The 23,865-nt window shown below is 36.5% G+C and overlaps 2 protein-coding genes across 2 annotated transcripts in view; both read left to right on the forward strand.

The window, feature by feature from the left end:
• CENPK (centromere protein K) overlaps positions 1 to 10,817 on the forward strand; it is a 65,871-nt gene extending 55,054 nt beyond the window's left edge. Inside the window, exon 12 of the mRNA XM_044772521.2 lies at positions 10,667 to 10,817. Coding sequence (XP_044628456.1) covers positions 10,667 to 10,696 — 30 coding nt within the window. The 3' untranslated portion in view covers positions 10,697 to 10,817. The remainder of the gene's footprint in view (positions 1 to 10,666) is intronic.
• An 85-nt stretch (positions 10,818 to 10,902) lies between these two features.
• Positions 10,903 to 23,865, forward strand: part of ADAMTS6 (ADAM metallopeptidase with thrombospondin type 1 motif 6) — a 311,245-nt gene continuing 298,282 nt past the window's right edge. The window contains exons 1-2 of the mRNA XM_070519576.1: positions 10,903 to 11,041; positions 13,255 to 13,619. Of these exons, the coding sequence (XP_070375677.1) occupies positions 10,945 to 11,041; positions 13,255 to 13,619 (462 nt within the window). The 5' untranslated portion in view covers positions 10,903 to 10,944. The remainder of the gene's footprint in view (positions 11,042 to 13,254; positions 13,620 to 23,865) is intronic.

Here is a 23,865-nt window from a genome sequence, read left to right on the forward strand (position 1 = left end):
TTTAATTTACATGCTAATGTATTAAAAATTCTAAGTTAGCAGTCTATTCTTACCTCTAAAATTCCTCGGTCCCTATTCTTTGCCTCTCAAACTTTTATGCCTTTCCTTCTGTTTTTCAGTCTCTGAAATACACACATACATACATGCATGTATACGTACATACAAATTCTTTCCTTTCCTAAATTTCCATTTATTCCATCTTTAATTTCTTGAAAAGGCCCTGTTTGCTTAGGTTTATTAGGCTTCTAAAGACTGCTAGTAAAGCTTTTTTTTAGGTATAAGTAGGAGGTTTGCTATCAACTTTACTCTGCCTATAACCTTCATTTCTTAAACAGAGAAAAAAAGGACAGCTGGAGGGAAAAATTTTCAGAATAAAGGGATGGTCACTATAAAAATTTAAAAAAATTTCTACTGCAACTGAAAGTCATGCAGGGGTTAATTTAAATTTGTTTCATATCATTCAAATAACAAAAAACACAGGTATTGTACTAAAACGTTTGCATGCTAATGGAAGTGCTATATATAGTATTAAGGTGGCAGGATATTAATATGGCATTTATATTGCAAGATAAAGAAGAAATGAGGAGGAACTGATAGATTAAAAGAGTTACATGGTTACATGAGTAGGTTCACTTTGTAAGGATTTATTAGACTGAACATTTTTTATCAGACTATATATTTATGTACTTTTCTGTATGAATATTCTACTTCAATAAAAAGTTTTTTAAAAAGAGACGTAAGAGATAGATCATCTAATGCAATATATGGATCCTGATTCCAATAAAGAGAGTTTTTTTAAGCCTTTATTTGAAACTGAAGAAATCTGATATTTGAGAAAATTAAGGAATCATTAATATTTTAAGAGTAATAGTGGTATAGAAGTGGTTATTTATTTTTGGGGCCTTATAGTTTATAAATACAGGGTAATACTTAATCGATGCAATGAAATGTTATCTGGGATTGGCTTCAAGATAATCCAGTGGGGTAGAGTAGTAATGGGAAAAAATTGGCCGTGTGATGACACATGATAGATACATTGGTGTTGATGATACTATTTTCTACTTTTGTATTTGTTTGAATTTTCTGTAATGCAATTAAAATGTACACTCACACACACACACATATATAAAGTTAAATTGACACTTCATCATTTCTCATGCTAATAAGTTTCACCCTTACTCATACTGTTTTCCTTAACTCAGTCATTTGGAGCAGAAAAGGAATCTGTTGGAAAATTTTCATTACTCTGTTTAGACGCAGGATGGCACTCTTTGAATAAGTAATTAGCCAAAGTCCACTTCTCACTGAGTAAGTGCCTTTCCTTCACAATGCTGCCACTGCCTAGGGCAGTTTGTCTTGGTTGAGAGTAAAAAGTTTTCAGATAGCTCACTACTCAGATAGATTACTACTCACACCTTAACTTTAGTTTTCTCTGCTGGCTGTATCTATCTACTTATTGGTTCTTGCAAAATTAAGGATAAAGTTCACAACTGTTTAAAGGGTGGTTTGATACAAAAACAGCTCTGTGCCCACCTGTCTTATTTTTGGTGCTTACAATTATTGCTATGAGATTAGCTATCTTATTTATTTTAATACAAATATATATATGTACATATAATCTCCATATGAATCATCTTTGTTGAAAACTGTGAATGCTAACCACCAGAGGTATCCTATGTATTTCTACGTTTTAAATGGCATTGAGCCAAATACTACCGATTAAGGTCAAGATGAGGACTATTGACTGTGGACAGATGCTTTCCTCTTTCAATCCTCAAAAAAGAATGGAAATAACTGTATTCTTGGACGTACTCAGTCTGATTCATACCTTCTTTTAGCCAAGTATTCATGTATTCACCAGAAGAATTACACCTACTACCTCCGGTGTAGGAAGAAAAAAAATCAAATGAGCAATAATGTTAGCAGAAGCTTGAAACTTAAGAGCCAGTATTCAAAAAGGTCCTGCTCTCCACCCCCTTCCCTCCGGTCCAATTCCCTTTTCTGGTTCTGGCCGTCGGAAATTGACTTGGCGTTAACTACCAACTGGAATTTCAAGGCGTCAGTTCCCGTCCCCCTTACCCCCCAACCTCTGAAACTCTTAAACCTCTCCCTACCCTACCCTCAACGATAGGGACAGATAAATGATGCAGCTCATTACGCTGCTGAAAGGCAACATTTGTCCTAAGCTATTTTCACATTTTTTTCCGTTTCCGATTTGTGTGCCAGACTTTGTTTGCTTGCTTAGGACATGGAAAACATATTTGGGCATTTCCCTCACCGTTTAATGTCAGTGGCTTTCTCCCAGCAAATGAAAGTGAAAGTGCTACGTTGTAGCGGTATTTTAGCCTTAAAATATGGACCGGCAGCTGGTGTGTATGGAGGTGTGTGTGGGGGGGGAGGGTGGGATTGGGAAGCTCGAAGAACCAGTTTTGAGGTTTTGTTTGTTTATCTTGAGATCACAGCAGGGTTCCTGTTTTTTCCGCCCTTGGTGGGGGGGGGGGGTCTGACTTCGGATTTATTTTCATTTGGGCAGTCATTGAGGTTTCATTCAATGTACTGACTTAAAAAAAATACACTCCACTTGTAGCTTTCCCCAGTTGCACTTTAAAACACCATCCAGTCTCACCCTCATCTGGAAATAATGCAAGCTTCTCTCTCTTCCCCCGCTCCCTCCTCCCCCACCTCCTTTTTTTTTTCTTTTAAAGCCCCACATAACCTGAAGTCGGTAATCAGATGGAAAATGTGCTGGTCTTACTTTAGTCTACTCTCCCTTTTGGTGGCAATCTTACTTGCTGAGTTATATTTAAAAAAAAAAGGATTTTGTGCACATGTAGCTACCGAGTCTTGAAATCTGCCGCTGATCTAAGTCTCCTCAAAGACACTGGTTATTGCAACTTTTAACATTTTTGTTGTGTGGACTTAAAAAAAAAATGCATGAAGAAGGACACCAGAGATCTTAACAGTGACATTAGTTCATCTAAAGTCATTCATCCTCTCCCTCCCCCTTCCCTTTTCCAAGAAACAGCTAATCACAAACCAGGCTAGGATTTCTAAAAGAGGTTAGAGGAGGAGGAGGAAAAGAGGCGGAGTGGGGTAGGGGATTGAGGTTAGAAGGGCCAGAATTTCTCTCATTCACTCGGTGGAAAAGTTGACATTGTCTAAGCCCTGCTGAATGGCTGGTAGTTGGTTACCCCGATTGTACCTCTACCTCCCCTCCCCCTCCACGTGACGACCCGGGACACATGCGCACCCGACGCAGCCCGGCACATCTGCAGACTGACGTCAGTGTGCTCTGCCTCCGAGGAAAAGCTGCCAAAATTTTCTCCTGCTGCAATTCAAGTTGGCTGGGGGCCGGTAGTGAGATCTAGGGCTACTTCAACAAAACTTTGCTGCCCTTCCTGCTCCTCTTGTCTTCTTTTCTCCTGATACCTTTTGATGCTCTTCACATGTTATTTGCATAGCAAAGGCACTAAGCTGTCCAGGAAGAGAGGGCACCACTTCCACCCCCAATAAGTCTTTTTTTTTCCTTCCTTCTTTTCTTTTTTTCCTTTCCTTTTTTTGGAGGAGGGGGGCAGAGAGAAAGGGGGTTTGCAAAGGCAGCATCTCAGGGTGTATTGAAGGCATCTCTTTTTCTGCCAAATCGGAAAGTCCGTTCTCTAAAGCCCGGTTAGCCAGACTATAGGGTTTTTATTCTGGCTGCAGAATAACTAACTGACTGCTGTGGCTTTGCAAAGGGGGGCAGAGAAAAAAAGTTAGAGAGGAGAGGGAGTACGTGAGTCGTCCAGTGCAATCTCTATTGTTTGAAACTTACTTTTTATCAGAATTTGAAGATGAAAACGGTAAGGAAGACTTCACAATATTCAATGAAACCGTTTTTTTAAAAAAAGTAAAACTTGTGCTTTGCTTGTCTTCCGAATAACGCGTAGAAAACTTTTTTCTGTGTGTGTGTATGTGTCTTTTTTTTTTTTTAATGGCAATGAGTGAGCTTGACTGAACTCATTTTACAGATAGAAATCTTTTTAACTCCAGACTAGTCGGGGGTGGAGAATTCTTGGTCTTGCAAGTAGTTCATGATGCAAAAATTATACGTTTATTATACGAATAGACACGTTTTGTGAAGTATGACTTGATTATGATTATTGTGGTTTTTTAACTAATCACCAAATAGTAATTGGGAAAGTAATAATGATGTGTATTTTAAACTGACTTCTAGTTTTCTTAAAGAAAAACCTTCTGCATTTTATACTTTCATGTCAGTGTCTTAAGTAGTCAGACAAGTGCATATTTTATGCCTGGGCTCAGAGGGCAGAATTAATGTGCTAGCTATAGCCCTGATGCTCTAGGATATGTTAAGCTCTTAATAGGCTAATCAAAGAGATGGAAGCGTGTGGTTTTGATTTACTTTTGGCCACTTGGGACGTGCTAGACTCATAACCCTCCGGAGCCTTGAATATCGGGGTATGTCTGTATAAATGGTATATGGGATCAAAGTTCAGGGATTTGGGGTGGAGGGGACCGTTGAGTGCTGAAGGGGTTTTTGGAAAGCTGCCTTCTGATAATGTGTACTACAATTCCTGTCCTTGGTGATTTCTGTTCTTGTTGTACTAGAGGCAAAGAGAGTGAGAGAGTGAGAAAGCGCACTGAGAGGGAACAAGAGAGTGAGTTTCTTACTCTTGTTTTTATTTGAGCTGCCGGTGCAACGCGTTTGGGCCAAATGCCAACTGTCTGGGTCACACGCGTTTTATCCAAATAGATTTAGCGCTGCTGTCTGGAAATGGGCTGCTGAATGTTAACTTTAGGATCAACTCAACCAGGGCAGCTCAGACTGTTACCCTCTGTCTGGGCAAAGTGGGATTGGGGGGCGGGGGCAGGCGGGGGCGCGAGGGTGTGCAGAACCAGGGAAGAAAAGGGAAACTGAACCAATGATTGGAACTTTTAAAGAGACACTCAAGTGTGATTTTCAGTATATTCTTTTATGTTCAAATTTCTTGGACTAATCTTCTTTTCTTTCTTTCTTTTTTTTTTTTTAGCTTATGTTGATTTGAAACTTATATGTGAGAATGACAGTTCTCAAAATTCATGACAGGGAAAGAAATGTAATATAAAACTCATGTAGTTGAAGGAAATTGAGAAAATTAATTTTGGAGATAATTGTTTTCCTGTGTTTCTCCAAAGTGGTAGCTGCAGTTCTGGTTTATATTAATTTAGTGCTTAAATGTGATCATTGGTGCTTTGAATTTTTGAAGAATAGCATATAGAGGCAAATAAGTTGGTTTCAAACAAATCAAATTCATTCATTTGCCACAAATGGCAGCAAATGAAATCTGTGTTGTAGTATTAATATTTTTGTGATTCTCAAGGGGGAAAACCTCTAACCTCAAGACGTGAAATATTTTAATACTTTTCATGTCTGGGCCAATATGTGTAAGATTAATTCCTACCCTTGTCTACTCTTACTACTTCCTCTTCATTTCTTTAGCAACCACTAGTAGCTACTGGTGGTTTAGGGTGGGCCTCTATGCCAAATCTTATCCTGTGTGTGACTTTTGTGAGAGAATAAGGAGAGTTAACTTATTAAGAGAGTTAATAGCACATTCCTTGGGGGAAGAAGAAAAGGTGGAAGAGATGGATAGCTCTTTTGGTTCTACCAAAAGACGTAGTTGATTATCAACATTTTGAACTAACCTCGGGAGAAAAAGGTGTTTCTGTTTTTCAGGAGAGAAGTTATAATACAGATAACATAGATTTAATTTGCCATCTGGAAAAAACAGTTTGGGACTATATGTAATTTAGGGCTTGATTTTTGTAGAGTGATGTTTTGTATTTTTGCTTTTTGCTCATTTGCTTTTCTTGGTAGATAAGTTTTAAGTCTGTTTAATTTATACTTTTCTTTGGAAACCAATCTCACAAAGTTTATAAAAGATCTGGAAACATTTGTGCTTAGAGCCTACTGGTGTCCTTGGCATATAGTAGGTGACGATAAATATTTGCTGAGAGAATAAATGGAAAATGAAATGAGAACTTAATTTTCACATATAAAAATTAAGTACCTGAAGGGAGCATAGTATTATTGCTTGCTCTATGAAGCTTTAAAGAAATCAGCCAAATCAGCCTTAAAATAAAAAACCAGAGTTAAGAAGGATGAAAGAAGTTGTGAAGGATGTTATACATCTTCTTTAGCTCCATAATGATAGATCATGAGAGGAAATTATTGCCTTGGCTGCTCCCAGATCACTTGAGTGAAAAGTAAAGATGAGAGAGGAAAAAGACAAGTAAGTACCCTACAACCAGGACAGACTACTGAGGGAATCACTGTAGTGCAAGTTATCTGATCTTATTTCTACTCAGCTAGTGTAGCTTTGATCCATGAAAGCAGGTAAACGACCCCTTAACTTGACTGGCTGGTGCATTCGTATTAGGGGAATAAGCATATGTGAAATCAAAGTCAAATGGAAATTTTAATTCTATTTTCCAATTTAAAATAGTTGTAAGTGCAGTTATCATGACGTAAATTCTTTACTGTTTTCTTTAAAAGACAATACAACCTAGTTGATGGATTCCATCATCATAGCCAACTATTCCACATTTTTGAGGAAGGGAGGAACGTGAAACTATTTTTGAAGGAAGGCCTTTGAAAAGTGATGAGTAAGATAAGGAGGAGAGGGGCCTAATATTTATTTAGCCATTAAAGTAAAGCGTGGACACATTTCATCATGTGTAATCCAACTTAATCTCTCAACAAGTCTTTGTAAGGTAGATATCATTATCACAGTTTTATAGATGAGGAAACAGATCCAGAGAGGTTAAGTAACTTGGAGTCAAGCCAGAACTCAAAGCCTTTGTACTTTCCACATCATATTAATGCTTCTGCTATACAATGTAAGGAGTTAATGCATTATCATTTCTGGACAATTACATAATATTTTAATCTTAGTCTGAATCTGGAAAAGTCAGTGCTTATACATACGTGTTTATCCTGTCCAGATTAACCTGTCCAGCAGGTGTCAGAAAGTAGGTTAACTCATTCATTTATATTGTGTAGATGACTAAGAGGGGTTAGATGTGTTAGTTGTTGATTTTAATTGAGTTGAGCCAACTCATTTACTTATGATTAAGTTTCTTCACTGACACTGGAGGCTTGAAAAAACGTGGGGAGTGAGGGAGGGAGTGAGAAGGGAGAAAGAAAGTCAAATTTATTGATACTGTAGCTAGTGGTGGAATGAAGGCTATAGATCTGGTTTGTTTAACTTCAAAGCTCCTGCTCTTTCTACTGTGCACCAATGCACTTTTTACTACAAGTCCTTAAATCAAATGTTAGTCTACTTCTGGCCAAGTAGTTACATATTACTTTTTCTCTCAATGCTACTGGATTACTTAATTTGGGCGTTTACAGGACAGTGCTAGTAATGGTAAGAGTGGAAGTTACAAAACTGTGAAGAACAGGAAATTTCTCGAGGGGGAAAATAGTTGTTCCCTAAACACAGCCAACTATATTATAAGTTTGTCTTTAGTTTCAGAGCCCAGGAAAATATGGAAAAAAGGATGAATGATTTATGTAAATCTAGCACCACTGATAGAAAGTTAACTCAAATGTGTTAAATATATAGTCCTCTTTAAAGGAAGGTTACTTTAAAGTATATGAGGGACTCTTTTAATGTCAGCCGTTATTATGCAAAACACTCAAATGATCCAAAAAAATTTAAAACAATGAGCGTTGTTCACGAAGCAACAATTATACTTTAATATCTCATGAGAAGGTTTGGAGTATGAAGACTGTATATAAGTAGGTTGGGAATCAAGATAACTGGATTCTTTTCATTACTGTTCTGAATAATGATGTGATTTCATCTCTTTATAGATTTTTGTCTGAGAAAATATGTGTAGTGCCTGCTGTCTTGCCTAAATCATTGTAGAAGTAATTTTTGAGATTAAACATTTATTGTGTATAAAGTTGCTTAAAGCTATTCACGTTAATTAACCAATACCATTTATGAATATCTTATTTGATGCTAGGTATATGGAACTGCTATTAAATATTTAAGTTGGAGTGCCTTAAACTAGAAGTATGATATGATAGAAAGAATTTGGACTTTAGAACCAGAGAGCATTGTGTATGACTCTGGGCTGTGCTGTTTTCTAGCTATCTGACCACTATGAGCTTCAACTTCTTTATCTGTAAATTGGCAGCCATATTAGTTATCAATTGCTACAAAAAAATTACCTTACACTTAGTGGCTTAAAGCAACACACATTTATTATCTCATAGTTTCTGTGGCTCAGGAGTCTGGGCATGGCTTAGCTGTGTCCTGTGCTTCGGGGTCTCTCATGAGGCTGCAATCAAGGTGCTTGCAATTACTGTGATCACCACCGAAGGCTCGACTGGGGAGGGAGCTGCTTCTAAGCTCACGTATTAGTTTCCAGGATTCAGTTTCTTGCAGGCTATTACATCGAAGGCCTCAGTTCCTTGCTAGTGGTTATCTGGAGGCTGCTCTCAATTCCTAACCCTGTGAGCTTCTCTGCATGGCAGCTTGCTTCATTAAAGCCAACAAGGGAGAGAGTCTACTAGTAAGATGGAAATCACAATCTTTTGTACTCTAATCAGAGAAGTGACAGCCCCTCAATGTTTTGAGGTATTTTATTGGTTAGGGTCAAATTACTGAAGGGCAGGGGATTACACAAGGGCATGGATATCAGGAGGCAGAATCATTGGGACCGTCTTAGAGTCCACCAGACACAGGGCAATAATACCTACTTTACAAGATTGTTGTGAATATTAAAAGAAGTAACATATATTTAAACTTTTCTTTACTTTTGATCTGACCTTAAACTACATTTCCAGGTATTACCTGTTAATCTTCTGCGTAGGAACCAAACTTACTGTTATTACTAGTACTACTTTCCATTTGTTTTCTTGCCATCTAGACTTTGTGGAGTCTATTTCTTTAATTTGCAATGATTGCCCCTAGCAATTTGACTTGTGAAATTCTGTTCATCTTCCAGGGCCTATCTCAAATGCTACTTTTTTCATGAACTTTCTTTGACCCATACTTCTCTGACTCAGAAATCATCTCCCTCATCTGATCTCCTAAAACATGTTTTTATAACTTTATTATGGAATATGTCAGTCTGCCTTGAATTTTTTCTTTGTTACTTACATTATGAGCTCCCAAAGGGCAAGGATTGTATCTTAATCTTTTCTGTATCCTCATATTGTTATAATATCATTTTTAAAACATAGTAAGATAATATTTGTTGATTAACAAATTAGTTCTTCCAAGGCTTAGCAGTTTAGTAACTTGTAGAGACAGATGTAAGAAGTTTTAAATGGTTGTGGTTGTTTTATATGTTGTAATAACCAATGTTTCTAGCACCATAGGGAATGAAGTATTCCACACAAGTCAATTTTCCAATTAACTACAAATATCCTTTTATATGCCTAAAGTGACTTTATTTTAATCACTATTTATTTATTCATTCATTTTTTTCAGCCAACAAATATGTAAGCTTTTGTTATATGATAAGCCCATATATTAGGCACTTGGGATGAAAATCTTCCTAGTATGTTTTGTGTACTTCTCTATCTTAACAGTAAGTTGTCTTATTAAAAGTAATTTAACCTTTTCTTCCTAACTCTGGCATAGTATTTTGCATATCAGATATTGAGCTGTAACACAGTTGTATATACAATAGGAACTGTTAAACTACATGAGGACTATTTGCCTCTGCCCCAAACTGTATTATTTTGGGGTTGTAAAACTACTTTTTAGTTTTTCTCCTTTTTTGCCACTTTTGTGCTGTTAGTGAGCTAGTTTCTAGTCCCTTTGTTATTTTCTTCTTCTAGACTGCTGTGTGCTGGGAAATCAGGGAGCTGTGTCCTGTATAACATGTGAATTCTTGGACTCTGAGTAAGGTTGTAAGTCGAAAGGAAAGTACATGAGATAGGACATGAAATCTGTTGTGATACCCGAAATGAATTTTTAAAAATTCTTTTCTTTTCAGAAAATGAGTTTCTTTTCTTTTCAGTTACATTCTAGATAGTTGAAATTGTGTCATAGGTGTTGCCTTGGAAGTCGTATAAGTCATATAAGACTTCCAGATAAAGTCAAGGGTTACAGTAAATATGGTTCAACTTTTTAGAAGTTTAGTTTGTGCTACTGTCTGAATGTTCATAGACAGCTGCTAAATGTCACTGCGTATTTGTACATCTACTCTGTAAGAAAAAATGATAGGTGCCTCATAAAGAAAGAAATCAATCTCTGTATATGAGTGTGCTGAAAAGTATGTTAAGGAATGGAGACACATACTGTTTATCACTTACTTAAAATGAACGTTGATTGTGAAGTCAGTCTACTTTTTGTTTTATCAAAAGGAGGGTAGTCACTGCACCCACACACTGTTATCTTCAAACTTAAAAAAAAAGAATTTTTATGATCTCTCTTCAGATTTCTTCTTTGTTATTAAGTAGCTCTGGCATTATCCTGCTAACCACTTAGGTTTCTAATTCTATATTTAGTCTTGTGAATGTTTATTTAGACTATAAAGAACAACGATGGTCTAATTTAACTATGTTATTTTGTACTATATGTCCTTTGACAAGCATTCAGCAATATAGATCTGTCCATTCAGGATATTTTTCAGTTAACTTAAATTTTTTTTGTTTTTCTAGGTTAAAAAATGGCCATACCTTAGTAACTAATCAGCCTAATGCTTTGCTTATGAAAATTTTACCATCATTATTTTTTTCATTTTGGATTGAGAAAATGAATCCAGATATAGAAGAAAGTATGAGATGTTGGAAAAAAGTACCTGTTAAACAGTGGAACATCTAATAACTAATTTGCAAGAAGTTTTAAAGAAATAAAATTGTTATGCTTCGATTTTGGTATGGTATTGACTCTCTAGCACGTAGGTAGCCCTCCAAAAAATCATCCAGTTTTCTAAATTATGGAAATTTTGTGGAAGACGTTGACCTGGATTTTGAGCCTCATCATGGCTTCATCGGAATTTCATAGTGACCACAGGCTTTCATACAGTTCTCAAGGTAGGATTCTTGCTTTTGAAACTCACAAAGAATATTGCTATTAATCTGACAAGAAAAGATTCTGAATATTCAGTTTGGGTAAACATTTTCTTTGGGATATGTAGTGACAGGAGCAGAGGCCTACTGTGTCAGTTCAGTGCTAGTTTCATAAATGTTGAGGACTCTAACGGTGTGTTTAACTTGTCCTACTGTAGTTAACGTCTGATGGATTTTATAGTTGACTGGTCTGTCTTAGATCCACCCAGGCCTCTTCTTCTTCTTCTGAATCCTCAACTTTAATAGGCTCATTCATTGCTAGAGTTTGCAGGCAAGGTAATGTTTAAAAGGAATCCAAAGGTTTATGCTGTAAAAGAGCAAGAAACTGGACAAATTCTGATACAAGATCCTTATAATATGGACCTTTAGTGAAAAAATACTTTTCCAAACTTAAGAATTCGGATCTAAGGACTAGAACCTGGGTAAAAGTAAGAGTTGTAAGAAGTTTAGCTTTTCAAATTTTAATCCATAGGGCCCTATAATTTTAATCCATAAAATTGAACTTTGTATCATAGAAAAGATCTTAACAGAAGTTGCAGGAGCAAATATCATTTTGTTTTCCATGGACTAGTCCAATCCTTATAGAATTATTGAAGCTTACCTTTTGGATTCCTCTCCCATGAATGTATAGTAACAGATGACTATACATTTTTTTTGGTGCTATGATCCAGATTTTCAAGGCTATTATCATTGATGTATATGTCTAGAAGTCCATATGTACAAAATATGGCCCTCAAAGTAGATCAGCAAAGCCATAGCATTTAGTATGAGCTCTTATTTATAAGAGTGAAATAAATAGTCTTTCAATTTATTTCCATTTGGTCATGGTTTCATGGGAGTTTATATTTATGGGTGAACTCCATGTATAGATAGTGAGTCAGCAGGCAGACATTTGGTTTTCTTTAGTGGTAAACCTAGCTAAAGGAAGATGTGGTTAAGAAGGTAGATTGGTAATATTTAGTACACTAAAGTGAAGAAAATATATTTAATAGTCCTCTGAATGTTTTGTCAGTCTGATGGTTTTTTAACAGCTTTATTGAGATATAATATACATACCATATACTTCACTCATTTAAGGTGTACAATTCAATGGTTTATAATATATTCACAGAGTTGTACATCCATCACCACAATCAATTTTAGAACATTTCATCTCCCCTAAAGAAACCCTCTACCCATTAATAGTCACATTCAAATTTCTTCAAACTACCCTCCACCTCCAGCCCTAGGCAAACTCCTATCTACTTCTGTGTCTAGAGATTTGCCTATTCTAGATATTTCATATAATTGGAATCACATAATATTTGGTCTTTTGTGACTGGTTCCTTTCACTTAGCATAATGTTTTTATAAATGTTAGACAATGAACTTTGATTCTTAAGGCAATTTATTATGAAAGTTCATTCATGTCATAACATATATCAGTACTGCATTCGTTTATTGCAGAATAGCATTCTATTGTGTGAATATACCACATTTTATTTATCCATTCATCAGTTGATGGACATTTGGGTTATTTTTCCATTTTGGCTGTTATGAATAATGCTGCTGTGAACATTCATGTACAAGTTTTTGTGTGGATGTGTGTTTTCGTTTCTTTTAGGTGTATACCTAGGAATGGGATTTCTGGGTCAAATGGTAGTTCCATGTTTAACCTTTTGAGGAATTGCCAGACTGTTTTCTAAAGTGGCTGCAGTATTTTACATTCCAACTGATGATTTAAAAAAAAAATTTCTATAAGGCTTTAGAGTTTCTATGTAAACTCTTTTGGATAACTTTTACAAGCATATTTTATCTGAGCTAAATTCTTTTCTTTTACGTATTTGTATTCTTCACTGTTTTTTATTTCAATATAAACTATTCATATTTCCTGTAGAATTTAGCTCTTAGAATCCATGATTTTTAAAATTAAATTTAAAAAAGAAAAATCGTCTTTCAAAATAATTTAAAATAATGTTATTTTGAAGAATGAAATAATTGAAATTTAATTAATCTCTAGATTTTAAACTTTTACTCTTTCATTTTTGTTTAATATAACTTTTTTTGTCCATACCTCACATATAATGATGCATAGTTTTAACCAATATAGTTATTGTTTATACTGCTACTTCTTTGTTCTGTTAAATTTTCTTTTCTTCCATGTGTTTTTTCTGGATTCTCTGCCTTGTGATTACAAAGAGGAATTCCTGACTTATCTAGAACACTACCAGCTAACTATTCCAATAAGGGTTGATCAAAATGGAGCTTTTCTCAGCTTTACTGTGAAAAATGATAAACACTCCAGAAGAAGACGGAGTATGGACCCTATCGATCCACAGCAGGCAGTATCTAAGTTATTTTTTAAACTTTCAGCCTATGGCAAGCACTTTCATCTAAACTTGACTCTCAACACAGATTTTGTGTCCAAACATTTTACAGTAGAATATTGGGGGAAAGATGGACCCCAGTGGAAACATGATTTTTTAGACAACTGTCATTACACAGGATACTTGCAAGATCAACGTAGTACAACTAAAGTGGCTTTAAGCAACTGTGTTGGGTTGGTAAGTAGATGTTATAATTTTAAATTTCTGATGGGGAAATAAATTCACAATGTAAATGTTTTTTCTCAGATTAAACACACACACACACACACACACACACACACACACACACACACATATATATTTAGGTGGTTTAAGTAGGGAAGGTAACAGTCTAAAATTTTTGTTTTTTCTGCCCCCATTGCTTTTGATAGTCTTTTTGATAATGTTTGCATTGACTTTTCAAAGTAAGAATAATTTTAAAACTCTATATTGTTAGTAGAAGAATGAATGAAACTTCAGATTTCCTTTTAGATTTAAGTTTTTCTCTTCAAATAAGATATCTTTTATGCGTAAACAAAAAATCATTGGGGAAGAGTTTAAGGGTATGTGTGTATGTATGTGTGTGTATTATGGCAGGAAACCACAAACTGATTGCCTCTTTAGGTTTCTTTCTATAATATCTTTCTCTGATAGGCAACATGACTTAAAATTACGTATGACCTACTTATGGTTGCAAGTTCTTGAAGCAAAATCTTTTATACCAATATCTCTTTATGAAATAATTTTTTCCTACATTTATTTGGAGATTGATTATAAATCTTATTTTACTTAGAAAACGGATTCAAGAGTGTAGGAGGTATGCTGGGCATTTGAGTCTGTTCTAGTCTAATAATAAATACACAGTTCAAGGTTATACAGAGTAATTGTTGTAGAATAAAGCATATTCCTATGCTTCCTATCCTGCTTTTACCCTGTTTGGGCTAATGTAGATGTTCCATTAAAGCTTTATCTGTGTGAAAGACTACAAACATTTTGATGCTTCAGTAATATTTTCAGAAACTGTTTTTCTTTTTACTCTATCACATCCATGTTCTCATTCGTACTTCAATGTAAAAAACTACATAATTAGAGTGGGTTTAAATAAGTTCTAAATTTGAAAGGAGTATTAAGAACCACACAGTGGAGAAAAATGTTCACTATAAGTATATATAAGAATTTGCTCAGATTGTCCATTTTCTATAACTGTTAATGAGTCAAAATGATTACTTAGGGGCCGGCCCCGTGGCCAAGTGGTTAAGTTCGCACGCTCTGCTTGGGCTGCCCAGGGTTTCGCCAGTTTGGTTCCTGGGCGTGGACATGGCACCGCTCATCAGGCCATGCTGAGGCAGCATCCCACATAGCACAAACAGAGGCACTCACAACTAGAATATACAACTATGTGTGTGTGTGGGGGGGTGCTTTGGGGAGAAGAAGAAGGAAAGAAAAAGAAGATTGGCAACAGATGTTAGCTTAGGTGCCAATCTTTGAAAAAACAGAAATGATTACTTAGATTTTAAGATTTGGGTTTAATTCCTATAAACAGACACATTGAATACATTTATGGCTAATTTCTTTCTCTGTAAGCTGTGTTAGGCTTTACAGGGTTTTTGAATAAAGATAAATTATCCAAAATAAATCTGTTTTAAAACATCTCATATGTTAAAATGACACGCTGTTAAATATGGTAGAAAAATACTATTCCTAGTCATTGACCAAGTCCTTTAAATTTGGCATTGTCATTAATTTTGCCATTGATAGTTTAACAGAGTAGTGAAATGAAGAAATTGAGATTTAGGAAAAAAAGCCTAATTCCATAATTCCATTTTGAGATTGAAGGAAGAGGATTGATTGGAGATAGGAAGATGAGTTAGAACTTGTAGGAGATTTGTTGTTCGTGCTAATGTCAGTGTTTGTTGGAGTCTCTCCTGACAGATAGTTCCTCTTTGTACAGCAGAGTGGTACGCTTCTGGGTCTTTTTGACGCCATCCTTTCACCTTCCCGTGCTGTATCAGACAGTGCTCTGCTGCTTTTCCTAGGGTTTTCATGGTCAACATTTTTGAAAGTGGGTGGCCAGATTCTTCCTAGTCTGAAAGCTCCACTGAAACCTGTTCACCGTGGGTGACCCTGCTGGTATTTGAAATAGCAGTGGCATAGCTTTCAGTATCATAGCAACATGCAGCTGCCACAGTCTGACAACTGACAGACAGACAGATGATATGGTTCCCCAACCAGGAAATGGACCCAGGTGTTGGAGCGCTGAATCTTAACCACTAGACGACCAGGGCTGGCTATGTAGGAGAAAATGAAGGGCTATACAAAGACTATGGCACTGGGAATGGAGAGAGAAAATGAATTTGAGCCACATTTTGGTGAGAAAGTTTGGAGGATTTTTGTCTTATTAATTTTTTCTTCTCTGGCATCTAATAAGACATATAATACATAGTACATATTTTATAATATTTTTAAAAATTGAAATAGAATTGAACTGGGTATGGGATGAAGGAGAGAAAGTGATTGAAGATGGCTGAGGTTTCTCTTTTGGATGGGGATGTATATGAATTTTACTAGCTGAGAAAGGGAATGCCAGTGGAATGCTGGATTGGAGAGGAAGATGAAGAGAATGATTTTGATATAGTAAACGTGGGGAATCTGAAGAAATAGGTTAAAGATGTTAGTCGGCATCTGGGAAATATAACTGAAAGAAAGAATTTAATAGTGAAAACAAGTAATTTGAGAGTCATTAATGTAAGCAACTATTTATGAAATTGAAAAAGATGTTTGATAAATCAAAAGTGAGAATAAGCTTGAAAATGGAAACTTTTCTATACTTAGGGGATAGCAGGGTGTCATGCATCTATTCTTCATTTTCACTGAGACTTTTTGTCTCTTGTTTTCTTCCCCTCTCGTTGTTAACACCTTTCTGTTTTACTTTGCTTCCTATTGAAACTGCATGGTCTATGATGACTAACTTTGATTACTTCGTTAAGGTGTGGTCTGCCAAGTTTGCCCTCTAAAGTGACTGTTTTCCCTGTAGCAACTAATAGGGAACTTGTGAGCAGACACTTTGAGACTGTAAATATCCTGTTCCTCATCATACTTTTACCCATCAGTCTTAGTAACCCTTGCCTTCATTCTTATTTTGTATCATGTTACATTTTTAATCAAATAGAATATGTAAACAAATTTTTTAAAAATCCCACTTTTCAAAGGCCTCTCTTAATCAATTCTGTTTTTAACTGTTCTATATAAAATCGTTTTCAACATAGAGATTATTAGTATTTTCTAATCATATTTCTTTACCTATAATTTCAATGTTACAACCCTTGTTCTATTCAAAGGAAAAAATTCCTAATGTTACAGTCTGTCTATTCAAAATAATCTCCCATTTTAGTTTGCTTTATGTTTGGAACATGGCTTTCTTATCCAGGTTTTGATTTTCTGGAGTTTCTAATTACTTTTACTTTGTTTTATTGAGAAAAAATTATGTCTTTACCAAGTGATGCATGTTATCCAGTTCTTTAATCCTTATATCTGTTGCTTGGAATATATTCCACTCTTCTTTGGAGGCATTTTTCTTGGAGTCTACTGGTTAATTAATTTCTTGAGCTACTACATATTTCTCATCTTGGGATTTCTTTTTTCCTAGGTTAATTCCATATCTTCCTCTTTCTGAGTTTATATCCTGGTTTTGTTGGAGAACATCTTCAAGTAATTACTTCAGAAAAAGTGCCTGGGAAGTTAAATTTCTGAGTCCTGGCCTATTTGAAAGTGACTTTATATTGCCCTCATGTTTGGTTAATAATTTAGCTGGATGTGGAATTCTAGGTTCAAAATTATTTTCCTTCAGAACCATGGATGGTAGAATTGGGCAAGGGAAATATAGAGCATCAAATTTATCTATACAGTTTTGTATCTTAGGAAAAGAAGTAAAGATCTAAAAAAATTAGCATTAATTCGTTTCGAGTGGCAGATAGAAGTTGGTTTCTTGTACTTTTTTTTTTCTTAAAATTGTTTCCTCAATGAAGTGATGTGATCTTCTCTTTATCCTTCCTGTTTCAAGAATTTTATAATAATGTGGTAAGCTGTGGGTCTTCTTTCCTTATCCCTACTTGGCATTTGATGGGTGCTTTAAATTTAAAGACTCTCCTTCACCTTAGAGAAATTTAAAAGATTATTTCCTTGATAATTTTCTCTCCTTGTTTCCCTCCTTTCTATACTTGGTTCTCTTTTTCTCCTATCTCTTTTTTCATTTTTTCCTTTTTTGTTCTAAGTTCTATGAGATTTCCCCACTTTGCCTACTTTTCCTTCAATTAATTTAAAAATTACAGCAGTTATATTTCTAATTTTCAAGAGATCATTCCTTTTTTGATTGTTCCTTTCTTTACATTTTGTTCTTATATCATGAAAAATGATTTTCTTTAATCTCTCTGAAGCTAGTTAGAAAAGACCAGTGACCCCATTAGACTTTCTATTCATTTAGTTATGTCCACAGTTGCCTTTCCACTTTTTCCATTATTCATTCATCCATTCACCAAATACTTATAAGTACCTATCATATAATAGGCAGTGTTCTAGGTGCTAGGAGTACAACAGTAAACAAAACAAAAATCCTTATCATCATTTAGCTTGCATTCTAGTGGAGGAGATACACAATAATACAAATAAATAAAAATCATAGTATGTTGATAATGATAAATTCTAAGGCAGAAAAAATATTGAGTAAAGACCTTAAGGGGAATGCTGACATCTGAGGGCTATTTCCAGGTGGAACTCTTCAAATACAGAGGTCTGATCTGAGAGTGTTTGAGGAACAGCAAGAAGACTACCACGACTAGAGCTAAGTGAAAGAGAGGAAGAGTAATGGAAAGTGAGATTAACAAGAGAAGGATGGCCAGATATTAGGTTTTAGAGGACACAGGATAGAATCATTGATAACTTCAAGCTTGAGGCCTGAGCAACAAGAAGAATAGAGCAGTCATCAAATGAGATGAGAAAGACTCAGGGATTAACTGAGATGGAAGAGCTGTAGGAGGCGTAGGTTGGGGGGGTCATGCATATCACAAGTTCAGTTGGACAGGTTAAACTTGAGATGTTGTGTAGGATGTTGGATATGCAAGTTGGGAGTTCAGGAGAGAGATGTGAATTGTGGAGTTATAAGTTTGGGTGTCATCATCTGTAGATGACGTTTAAAGGCAGGGGATTATATGAAATTAATAGAGGTGGGGAATATAGACAGAATAAAGAATAGGTCTAAGGACTGAGCCTTTGGGTACTCCAAGGTAACCCCTTAGGGAGGTCAGAAAAATGTGGAGGGGGTGGTAAAGAACAGTGGAATAAGAAAGTTGAAGGAAAACTAGGCAAATATCCTAGAAGCCAAGAGAAGGAAGTATTTTAACTGCTGAGTCAAAATAAGAGTAGTACTGAAAACTGACATTGAATTTATCAATGAGGAAGTTATTGGTGACCTTGACAAAAGCAGTTTTGCTAAATCATGTAAAGTTTGGAAAAGAGGAAAAAACCTGATTAGAGTAGGTTTCAGAAGGAATGGGAGAAAAGAAAAGATTATGTACACAATTATTTTAAGGACTTTTGGGAAAGCAAGAAATGATCAGTTGCTGCAGGCAGAAGTAGGAGTCAGAGGAGGTTTTGTTTTGTTTGATAAAGATAGGAATGATTATGTAGAGAAGGGAGATTTCTGGAATGATGTCATTGATGGGTGAGAAGGGATGGAATCATGTATAAATAGAATAATTGTCCTTAGCTAGGAGAATAGACAGTTTATCCATAATAACAGGAGGTAAAATAGATTATATTTACATGAGGTGCAGGTAGGTGGCTATTTGTGGTTGTAGGAGTTTGCAGCAGGTTGTGCAGTGTTGTCTATTGGAACAGAAGATGGAAAGATGAAGTGTTAGGGGATTAAGAGGAGAAGAAAAAGTATGAAATATTTATCCAGGAGAGTGGATACTGAATGAACTAGAGAAACATAGTATAATTGCCATGAAGCATTAAGAGCACAGTTGAGACCATGATGATGAATTTAAAGTGAGACCACTCTCACTTTCTTGGTTGTGTTTTTCTCTGGCTAGATGGAACTGCCATGGTGCAGGCCGAAGTAGCAACACTGAATTTAGTCAGGGTTGTGGTTTAGCCAAATAAATTCCATGAAGGGAAAACAGGGTAAGGGAATTGAAGGTGAAATTGAGTTTGGGTTAGGAGGGAAGTAATGACATGAGGTGGGTGGAGGACAACGAAAAGGTGACAGAATCAGTGGGTCCTGGTGGGCATAAAAGGACTGTCTCTTGGTGTCAGAATGCTAGAGTATCAGTGCTGGAAAGACAGAAGAATGGGAAGTTGAGATTATGGCAGGGTTGCAAATGCTGATAGTGCTGAAGTCTAGGGTTTGACTGTGGTAAGGTAAAGTGAAGGACAAGATATTTGAAAGAGGGAAGTTCAAGGAATTGAGAGGGCAGGGATTGAAGAGACCATTTATGTCAATAGTTCTTAACCTGAGGTCCATGGATGGAGTTCAGGGGGTTTGTGAACTGGAATGTGGAAAATTATGTCTTTATTTTTACTAATTCTTAACTGAAATTTAACATTTCCTTCAGTTATGAATATGAGTAACAACCAGTAATGTAACAGCAGTACCTGTGACTTTGTCCCCAATAGAAATTATAGATATTTTCGTATCATGTTACAGGTTTTGCACGTTCTTCAAAATATTGTTTATGTTAATCGCTATTGTGAAATTGTGGTGGTTATTAGATCCACTTCAGATCTTCTGATTTAAAGTGTTAGGAAAAGTTATATATATTTACTTTATTACATTTTGAAAATATTTTTATAATTGTATTTTACTACAATTTCTTTTATTTATAATCCTGTATATTTTTTCTGCATTTAAAATATTATTCTGAGAAGGTCCCTAGGCTTCACCCCTAGACTTCCAAAGGGATCCAGGGCCCATGCACACACACACAAATTTTAAGAGATGATGATATAAGAAGATATTGAAATCAACAGTTATTTCGGGAGTGGAATTACAGAGAGTGACAGTGATCCAGAAGCAAAATCTTTAAGGAATGAGGAAAGTGACTCTGGGTCAGTAGATTGCTGCGACTAGCAGAGGGAGAAGGTGATGGCGTGAGATTCCAAGATGGTGGATTTGTTTGTTTGTTTGTTTTTGTTTTTTGTGGAGAAGGGAGAGAGAGAGAATTGTTTGGAAATGGCAGTGAGTCACAAGGACACTTACCTTACCTCCATGTCCAATAGGAGACATGTAGGAGAGAAAGCAGCCACCACTCTAAAGGATTATGGGGAAGAAAGAGTGTCATTTGTGGAGATTCAGATTTTTGTTTGAACAAGATGAAGTGAACATTCACAGATGAGGCTGAGGGTATAGGAGATTTTGTTGCTAATTGACCTTAAGTTTGAGAGGGCACAGTAGAAGTGTTTTAAATGCTGAATAAGGGAAGTAGGAGATGGGATCAGAAAACATGATGTACATAATCATATGGGGAATAGAATCCAGGGGATGAGTCTTGGGCTTCTTGTAGGGACTGGCATGGCAGGGGAAGGGGGCATGATGAGGTTAATCCTGATGTTCCTGAAGCAGACAGTGTAGTGGTGAGTGGGGATGCTGAGGGAAGTGACAGCAGGGCCCTTGCTAGGCATGCACAGATTTCTGGGGCTCCCACTTACCTCAGATCCTCCATCAACTGGCTTCTAGCACCTTTCTAATCTCATAATCTTTTTCCCCTTCCCTCCCTCTAGCCACAGTAACTCCTTCCCATTTCGCAAATACTGCACACATGCTCCTTCCCCACTGCCTCTGTATTTGCCATGCCCACTGTTGGGTCTGTCTTTCTTAAGATACCTATTTGGCTTGCTCCTTCACTTTATTCAGGTTTCTGTTCAAACATCACCTTATTAGAGAGAATGTCCCTAACCATACTAAATAGTTTGTATAATTCCCTCATTTCTGATTACTCTGTCCTCTTACACTACTCTGTTTTTCTTCTTAACATGTATCACAATCTGATTGATCATTATTTATCAAATGAATGATTTACTTTTTTCTGCCTCCTCCCACCAGAATGTAAGCCCCACGATAGAGCTGAAACTTTGTTTTGTTCACTATTGTATCCCCACCACCTAGAACAGTACCTGCCGTGTGATAGGCACTCAACGCATACTTGGTGAATGAATAAATAAAGTCAGAAACAGCCCTCAGAGGATAAGGGCATTATAATAATACAGTGTGTAAGAGTCCAGGCTCCAGAGTCAATTGAGTGAGTTTGTTACTTAACTTTGCTTGGTCTTGGTTTCTCCTCTGCAAAGTGGAGCTGATAGTAGTACTTACTTCAAAGAGCTGTAAGATTAAATGAGATAATGTGTATAAACATCTTATACAGCACCTAACACATAAAATTTCTGAGTTTTCTTCCAGAGTCTTTCCATTCTTGAAATTAGAGACTTTGTTTACTTACCAGGCTTCTGACTCTCTTTTTCACCAGCAACTTGAGGTTCTTGTCTGGGACCTTTTCAGCGTCCTTCTGCCCACAGTCCAGCATGACATGACTTCAGTGCTCTACCTTTTCTGGGCAGCACTCTAACCCTGCTTCCTATATTTCCCTCTTATCATAATTTCTTATACATGCCCTCTTTTCTGCAGGTGCCCTCTTATATGCAAGAACCCTGCTCAGTTTGCTATCATATTGTTAACCTTCGTGGTAAAGTAATTCATGCTCAGGTATTAGAGTTTGTTAAAGGCATATTATGTGATTCCTGTCAGTATTTACATTTAATTTAGGGACTAATATCCTTAAAATAAAGCAAACAATGGTACAAATAATATGAAGTGACTAAGGGTTACTTTTTTTGTTTTTTGCATTCCTTACCTTGTTTAGTGTAGATGGCTGCCAGCTTCATCCATAAGTTAGAGTAGAGCAGCTCTAATTATGTCTTATCTTTATGTCCAAGCTTGTGGTACTTAACATGAATTTCCCTAAACAGAATCACAGAGGTTTAGATTCAAAGAGACCTTAGAGATTATCTGGATCAGAGATTTTCAGCTTTTTTCTTTTTAAAGCTGCAAAACCCTCCTTTTCTCAAATGAAATGTTATGTGGAAATTTAATATATAGATTAATAAAAGCACAGTTGATTCCTAAGCCTAGGAATCCAAGCACTATAGGTCTCCCTTTGTTGTCTGGGGCAATCCCCTGAGGGCACTTCCATGGAACCCTCAGGGCTCCCCAGAGTGCTGTTTTAAAACCACTAATTTACCCCAACCCTTTCATTTTTCCAGCTGAGGAAATACACCCAGAGAGTTTGTGTTTTATCCAGTGTTACAGGGTAAATTAGTTGGATTAGGAGCAGTCCTCACATGTGCCATACGTAGGAAAACACTGCTAGATAAGGATGGAAGTTCTTATTTCTGATGCAGATAACTTTTACTATCTCATTTCTTTTAATCAGCAAACTTTTATTTGGCATACATACTATATATGAGATACTTTCTATGGCTGTAACTGATACAAAGAAATATGAGACGTGACCCTTTGCCTTAAGAAAGCAAATAGTGTAGTAGGGAAGATAAAACATGCGGCTGAAAAGTTCTACCGGATTTAAATATAGCTTCAAGACCCTAGATGTAGCAAAGCAGTATGGAATTAATTAAAAATAAATGATACCAGTAGTAAGCTCTGTTGGAGCTCAGAGGAGGGCGAAGCTACTCCATTTGGGCTAGAGAAAGTTTTAAAAGAGGAGCTATGACTGAACTGAGTAGGACTTGGCTGAGTACGTGTAAGCAGCAGAATGCTGTGAATAAGAGCAGAGCTTTGTGTGAGTTCCAGCTCCTCTCTTACCTCTGTCTAATTTTGGGCAAGTTCTTAACCTCTGAGCCTGTTACTTCATCTGTAAAATGGAGATGTATGGGATTTATATTAATAAGCACATATCAATTAGTGTAACATAAACCTTAAAATGTCAGTAGTTTATCACAATAGAAATTCATTTTTCCCTTATGTTAGTGTCTATGTTGGACAGCTTCCCATGAGGTCCCTCAAGGGCTCAGGTTCCTTCTCTTTTGGCTTCCACCTGCCCTAAGTCTTTTTTCAGAAAGAGTGGAGGATTCCACTGGGGAGGTTTTCAGGGGCTGGGCCTGAAAGTGGTATACAACACCCTGCCCATTTTCTTTTCTTTTGAGGAAGATTAGCCCTGAGCTAACATCTGTCACCAATCCTCCTCTTTTTGCTGAGGAAAACTGGCCCTGAGCTAACATCTGTGACCATCTTCCTCTACTTTATATGTGGGACACCTACCACAGCATGGCTTTTGCCAAGCAGTACAGTGTCCGCACCCGGGATCTGAACCAGTGAACCCTGGGCTGCTGAAGCTGAACTTGTGAACTTAACCGCTGCGCCCCTAGGCCAGGCCCA

Source organism: Equus asinus, chromosome 10 (assembly GCF_041296235.1).
Source record: "Equus asinus isolate D_3611 breed Donkey chromosome 10, EquAss-T2T_v2, whole genome shotgun sequence".
In the NCBI taxonomy this organism is placed as follows: domain Eukaryota; kingdom Metazoa; phylum Chordata; class Mammalia; order Perissodactyla; family Equidae; genus Equus; species Equus asinus.